This window comes from Ursus arctos, unplaced genomic scaffold (genome assembly GCF_023065955.2).
Source record: "Ursus arctos isolate Adak ecotype North America unplaced genomic scaffold, UrsArc2.0 scaffold_6, whole genome shotgun sequence".
In the NCBI taxonomy this organism is placed as follows: Eukaryota; Metazoa; Chordata; class Mammalia; order Carnivora; family Ursidae; genus Ursus; species Ursus arctos.
Genome location: NW_026623078.1, coordinates 85,881,179 through 85,887,495, shown reverse-complemented (window position 1 = coordinate 85,887,495; position 6,317 = coordinate 85,881,179). Strand labels below are relative to the sequence as shown.

The following is a 6,317-nucleotide window of genomic DNA, read 5'->3' as shown; positions in this document are numbered from 1 at the left end:
GCTGTCGTGGGGGGGGGGGGCGAGGGACGCGGCAGGGCTGTCGGGGGGGGGGGGGCGAGGGACGCGGCAGGGCTGTCGGGGGGGGGGGGGGCGAGGGACGCGGCAGGGCTGCCACCGGGGGACCAGAAAAGGTCCGTCATCCCTTCGGACCCGGCAGCTGGCGCCTCAGCCCCCGAGGCCGGCCCGCGGACCGCGGCTGTCCTGGGAGACACCGGCCGGCGCCTGCTGGTCCCAGGCCTGAGCCTGCGGAGTGTCAGCGCCGCGCGTTTTCCTCTGCTCTCACACCGCCCACCCTCCCCGGGGGCGTGGGGGTGGGGCGAAGGGGGTCTCTGCCCCGCACCCGGAGGCCCCGGCGGCGGGACACTTCCAGCCGAGGCGGAGCCTCGAGAACTGCATTTCCCAGACTGCCCCGCGTTCCCGGACTCCACTTCCCAGCAGCGCCCGGGACGTCCCCCAGGACTGCATTTCCCAAAGTGCCGAGGGCGGGCCCGTCGGTGCCCTCCCGGTCCCGCCCCCTCCACCTGGCCACGGCACGCGGTTGGAGACTCGAGCCCCTGCCGGAAGCCGCTCTTCGGGCTACGGGCAGGTGGAGCAGGGCGCAGGTAAGACGGTGCGGGGTGCCGGGGGTCCCCGCGGGAAACCCGGCGTGGCGAGCCGGGGCCCAGGCTCTGGCTGTTCCGTGACAGCCGGGGAGTCCTGAGGGGTGTCGGGACTCCGAGGGCGTGGAAGGGGACCCGTGGGCAGGAAAGTGGTGTGGAAGGAGTCCGAGTGGCGGTGGTGTTTCCTCGCCGGCCTGCTGCTGGGCTGCCCACGCGGTCGGGAGCAGCCGATGTCGGGGCAGTATCCCCTCCCAGCGATGCTTGCCATATGGGGCCCTGCAGCCGGGTCAGATCCTGCAGGGGCCTGAGCAGATTTTCAGCCCCGAGGATAGAGTCCTCAAGGGTGGTGGCGCCCTGAGGCCTGTCCAGTTCTGAGCCGGAAGCACCACATGCCCCGGAGGAACTAGGCTGGTGAAGGCTCTCCTGGACCAGCTGGCGGCGGGTGGGCACCCAACTACAAACACAGGGCGGTGCTCCTTCCTTGCCTGTGGCATGTGAGCTTTGGCTGGGAGTCACCTTCATGATATGGGCCCGGAGCCCTCAACCCCAAGATTGTCTGCCTCCCCACTTGTCAGCCCAAGGTGTGCCGACTGTCCCCTTTCTTGGCCCTGTGTGGGTCTTGGGTTGGGCCTGCAGGGCAGAGTCTGGGACTAGGCTCTCTTGGCTTTGTGGGAGCCCTAAGGCCCTTGTGCAGATCTATGCAGAGGGCTCCCTAGGGAATGGGGCTAGGAGGAGAAGACTCAGGCCAGCTGGGTCTCTGTGGTTCCCAGCAGGCTCTGTCTCCTCCACGGGGTGGGGTGGGGGTCTCATCCTATTTCACTTGCCACAGGAAACCGTGGACTAGCCCGTGGATGGTTGCTGTGGGGTCCAGTGCTAAGGGTAGTGCCCCAAGCAGGGGCATCTCCATGGAGTGGGGTTCCGTCTGCCTCCCACTATTAGCCCCCACAGGTGCAGCCAACATGAGTGAGCCTGGGGGATCAGTACGAATCCTAGTGACAGGTGGATCTGGGCTGGTGGGAAGAGCCATCCAAGAGGTGGTAGCAGATGGAGCTGGGCTTCCTGGAGAGGATTGGGTGTTCGTCTCCTCCAAGGACGCTGATCTCACGTGAGTGGACCCATCCTGAAGCAAACCCTCCGGACTCAGAGCTCCAGACCAGCCCTGTCCCTGAGCCTGGTAGCCTCATGTCTGGGTCCTTCCCGCCAGGTGGCTGGCCTGGCTTGGGTGTGTGCAGCTCTGCTTCTAGGCAAACATCCTCGTATCTGTTCCTGGAAGCCCACACCCTCATAAGACCTGGTGCCTGAACTGGCCACTTTCCTTTTTGGCAGCCCCTCCTGCCATCAGCCCTGCCCACTCCTGCCACCAGTACCCCAACCCCAGGGTGCTAGTTCCTTCCCTCAGGCCTCCAGGGGGCCTCTGATGGCCTGGCTTCTCCCAGGGACGCTGCACAGACCCGAGCCCTGTTTGAAAAGGTCCGGCCCACACATGTCATCCACCTTGCTGCAATGGTGGGGGGCCTTTTCCGGAATATCAAATACAACCTGGACTTCTGGGTAAGTGAGAGGGCCCTATGGAGCACTGGGAACTTCTTGGTTGGCTTGCCATGCTTATGTTTTGGCCCCAGGAAGTTCCTAAGGGTCAGGCTTGGCACAACCTGGTGCGGGCAGTCCCTGTAGAGTCTCCAGTGATCCACACCTGCTTGGTAGGTAGATGGGCATGCAGGTGGGCCTGGGGGTATTTGGCCCAATAGGAAAAGCCATGGAGCTGACCAGGGGGCTGGGGGAACCGAGAGAAACCAGGATTTGCTGTTTGACGTAGGTATGGTTGGTTCGTACCCCTGAGCCCTCTGGGCCTCTAGACCCTCCTGCTCCTGGACCTCTCTGGTTCCAGCTGCACCGAACCAGGCCCACCATGCATTTTGGGGTGCAGAGATGTGAGCTGGGCTCTGGGTCTGAGGCATGTGGCCTGGGGGCGTGGGTTATAGTGGAGGGGGCAGGAGGAGAGCAGGGCTCTGCCTATAGCCCTGCTCCTGCCAGGCTGTGCCCTTGAGGGTTGGCCCCACCATCTCTGGGCATCTGGTCTTGGTGTGATTCAGCCCTGCATCAAGTACAGGGAAGGCTGAGGCTCAGATCAGATTCTGCCCAAGGCCCCTGTCACCCCAGGGCTCTCCTTGTCTCAGTAGCAGTCTTCCCAGAAGGCTGCCTACTTGCCATCTCTCCCTCTCCTAAGAGCGGTGCAAATGCCCAATTTCCTCCCAGGATTCACAGAAAATGGGGGTCTGGGTAGGAGTGGGGCTGGCCAAGACTTCTCTGCTACTGGGTAGGCTCCTCTGGGTCAGGGGAATGGAGGGGGCCCCTTTTCCCCATCCCTGCCCCAGGCCAGATTGGGCCTGCCCTCAGCAGCCTGTGTGGGTGAGGTCCAGCCCCGAGCTAGAGGGTGTGCTCCTGTCCTCCAGCCGGCATCTCAGAGCCCCAGGGGTGGGGTAGGGGTCGAAGGACTGCCTGCTAAGGACGTAACAGGCTTGGAGGAGGCCATGGTTTTCTGGAAGGTCTATGCTGGGAGGTTTTGCCTTGTCCCAGGAAGCAGTTAGGATAAACTGGCTGAGGTGCTGCCCTCGTGGGAGGGGCCGGAGTGTGTCCTGCTTCTGGAGGGGCAGGTAAGGTCCAGGGTCCTGCCTAGAGGGGCTTGAATCTGCCCTGCCCGCCCTTCCTCCCCTCCACACACACCAGAGGAAAAACGTGCACATCAACGACAACGTCCTGCACTCAGCCTTCGAGGTGGGCGTGCGTAAGGTGGTCTCCTGCTTGTCTACCTGTATCTTCCCGGACAAGACCACCTATCCTATCGATGAGACTATGGTGAGGGGCGGGGGCATCAGGGGCGGGGCCAGCAGGGGGGGGGTGGGGCCAGGGAAGCAAAGGCCTCCCCTGCCTGCTCCCCTAGATCCACAACGGGCCACCGCACAGCAGCAATTTTGGCTACTCCTACGCCAAGAGGATGATCGACGTGCAGAACAGGTCCTCTGCCCACGTGCCCAGCTGAGACCTGACCGGAAAAGGGAGGAGGGCCCCGTGGGTTCCCCCAGCAGGGCTCCCACACTTCATGGCCCCTGTTTGAGGGCCTCTGGTTCTTCCATCCATGAGGCCAGGGAGGGTGTGGTGGGTCAGTGGTCCCAGGACAAGGGCCAGAAGAAACACTGGGACTTTGCAGGGCCTACTTCCAGCAGCATGGTTGCACTTTCACCGCTGTCATCCCCACTAACGTCTTCGGGCCCCATGACAACTTCAACATCGAGGATGGCCACGTGCTGCCTGGCCTCATCCACAAGGTGCACCTGGCCAAGAGTGAGTGCCTGCTTGTGGGGCCCCAGGGCCTCAGCTGGGAGGAGGGGTGGTGGCTGGCACAGCACCCCCCAACACCTGCCCCGTCCCTAAATCTGCAGGCAGCGGCTCCGCCCTGACGGTGTGGGGCACTGGAAAGCCACGGAGGCAGTTCATCTACTCACTGGTTGGTGTGGGACGGTGCCTAGCTCTCCACCCAAACGTTTCCTGGCCTGCCATGCTGGTTGTGGGGTAGCTCGAGGGGGCATGGTAAAGGAGTGGGGGTTCAGGCTGAGCCTTTGGGGGAGCAGTCACTGGTCCTCACTGGGTCGCTATAGGCACTTGGTCCTGTGGGAGTCTCCACTTGGTCCCGTGGGAGTCTCCACTTGGTCCCGTGGGAGTCTCCAGGTGCAGCACTGAGCTCAGGAGAGACTCCACTTTGTTGGGCTGAGCTGGATAAGAGCTGCCCAAAGGGAGAGACTTCTGGCCCCAATGGAGCCTGGGCTGCCCTCACTGAGCAGGAGCACTTAGGAGGGGTGGCCTGTGGCCCCATGTGGCCATAACTTGTGGCCTTTGACCCTGTTTGACTTCTAGGACCTGGCCCGGCTCTTTATCTGGGTCCTGCGGGAGTACAATGAGGTGGAGCCCATCATTCTATCAGGTGGGCACCCTTTGGCCCCACTGCCACTGCAGCAAGGCCAAACCCACGTCTGTCCTGCGAGCAGCTGGGGTTGGGAATGAGAGTATCATGGGGGGCTGGGTGCCGCAAGGCCAGGCGGAGGAGGCCTGACCTGGCTGTTGGCCCCCGGCTCCCCACAGTGGGTGAGGAGGATGAGGTCTCTATCCAGGAGGCAGCTGAAGCCGTGGTGGAGGCCATGGACTTCCATGGGGAGGTCACTGTATCCTTTCGCTCTGGTGCACCCAAAATGGCTCTCCCCCTGGCAGCTGGAGAGGAGGGGTGGTGCTCTGTCCCCAAGGCTCCCTCTGGGAAAGGCAGAAGAGGTTCAAGGGCAGGCAGGGGCGGGGGGTACCCCTTCTGCTGTGGCCTTGACCAGGCACCTAGTTTGATACAACCAAGTCAGATGGGCAGTTTAAGAAGACGGCCAGTAACGGCAAGCTTCGGACCTACCTGCCTGACTTCCGGTTTACACCCTTCAAGCAGGGTGAGCCCCCTGGTCCTCCCATGGCTCTCCCAATCCATATCTCAGGACCTCCTATCCCCTCCTTCCTGGCTTTGGCTTCCCTACTTCAAGCTGTGGACACCCTCAGGCGTTAGTGTCCAAACCCTTATCGGGGAGGCAGGACACAGAACGGGTGACTGCCTGTGTTGCTGGGGCCTCTGCCCTCCCCATCTCCTCCAGTGGAGATCAGTGCAGCCCCAGCCCTCACCTGCCACCACTTGTCACCTGCCCACCTCTGCAGCTGTGAAGGAGACCTGTGCCTGGTTCACCCACAACTACGAACAGGCCCGGAAGTGAAGCACAGTGTGGGAGCAGGTGCCGGCCGCCCCCGAGGCCCCGGACGCAGCACCCTCAGACCCTGCAGGGGAGGAGGGCACTGTCCAGCAATCTGGACCCACGTTCCACTCCTCCAGCAGGGCAGCTCTGTGCAGCTGTGCAGTGGGGCCACCATTCATGTCTGTCCTCAGGGAAACCAAGGCCTGGCCAGACCCAGCACCTTGCTCCCCGACACGAGTCCCGGGGTCCTGAGTGTGTCCCCTTCTGATCCTGGTCTCCCACTCCCTGGGAGTTAATAAAGTCCATTTTCCCAGGCCTGGCCCCAGCAGCTCTGTGCCAGCCCCTGCCCCCCCCCCAACACACACACACACACACACACACACACACACACAGGCACTATCTCCCTGAGCCTGGCTAACCCCAGGACCTACCATTCACCTGCTGATTGCTCAGCTCTGGAGAGCTGCTGGGCCAGGGGGGCTGACTGGCCCTGGAGTAGAAGGGCAGCAGTGGTTGGTAAAGCGGGTGTGCATGCTGGCTGCAGGGTGGAGGCGGGGGACGGTCAGCCAGTGGAGATGCAGGGCAGGGTAACTGTAGCAGTCCCAGCGGGTGCTGTGGCCACAGCTTAGCCTTTCCAATGAGGTCATACGCAGGCCTGGGTGGCCTGAACTCCCTGGGCCTACCTGTCAGCGCAGGGACTTTGCGGGACAAAGCTGTTTCTTGATTTGGACAGGCTGAGGAGGCATGTGGATGGATCCAAGGGGAGGGTGGTGAACGGATGGATCCCAGGAGAGAGCTGTACCAGGCCTGGCCCCTCATCTCCCTAGCCCTCAGGTGGCCACTCGTGATGGGGCCTGGCCTGCCCTGCTCCCCTGGACAGTAACAGGTGTCACAAAGGAGGGCCTACTGGGCCTGGTGGGTAGGGGTGAGCAGCACAGACCTC

At 63.0% G+C, this 6,317-nt stretch overlaps 1 protein-coding gene across 3 annotated transcripts; it reads left to right on the top strand.

The window, feature by feature from the left end:
* The first annotated feature begins 185 nt into the window (after positions 1-185).
* Positions 186-5,689, top strand: GFUS (GDP-L-fucose synthase). Of its 3 annotated transcripts, none has more exons than XM_026488941.4 (11): positions 187-602; positions 1,548-1,704; positions 2,036-2,150; positions 3,327-3,455; positions 3,541-3,614; positions 3,808-3,941; positions 4,040-4,104; positions 4,512-4,578; positions 4,737-4,816; positions 4,981-5,080; positions 5,340-5,689. In XM_026488941.4, exons 2-11 carry the CDS (start codon positions 1,559-1,561, stop codon positions 5,393-5,395), a joined length of 966 nt encoding a protein of 321 aa, XP_026344726.1. In that variant the 5' UTR covers positions 187-602; positions 1,548-1,558; the 3' UTR covers positions 5,396-5,689. The 3 variants fall into 3 exon arrangements, with proteins under 3 accessions (XP_048068450.1, XP_026344726.1, XP_026344725.1); XM_026488940.4 differs by having other exon boundaries at positions 188-602; positions 1,539-1,704; XM_048212493.2 differs by lacking the exon at positions 3,327-3,455 and having other exon boundaries at positions 186-602; positions 1,539-1,704.
* Positions 5,690-6,317: the final 628 nt, after the last annotated feature.

What these genes read in the sequence shown, in the direction of transcription:
- GFUS (XM_026488941.4), top strand. Translation starts at nt 1,559, where the DNA reads ATGAGTGAGCCTGGGGGATCAGTACGAATCCTAGTGACAGGTGGATCT. An exon ending in GGCAGTTCATCTACTCACTG is followed by an intron (nt 4,105 to 4,511) that starts GTTGGTGTGGGA and finishes TTTGACTTCTAG; the next exon opens with GACCTGGCCCGGCTCTTTAT. An exon ending in GGAGCCCATCATTCTATCAG is followed by an intron (nt 4,579 to 4,736) that starts GTGGGCACCCTT and finishes GGCTCCCCACAG; the next exon opens with TGGGTGAGGAGGATGAGGTC.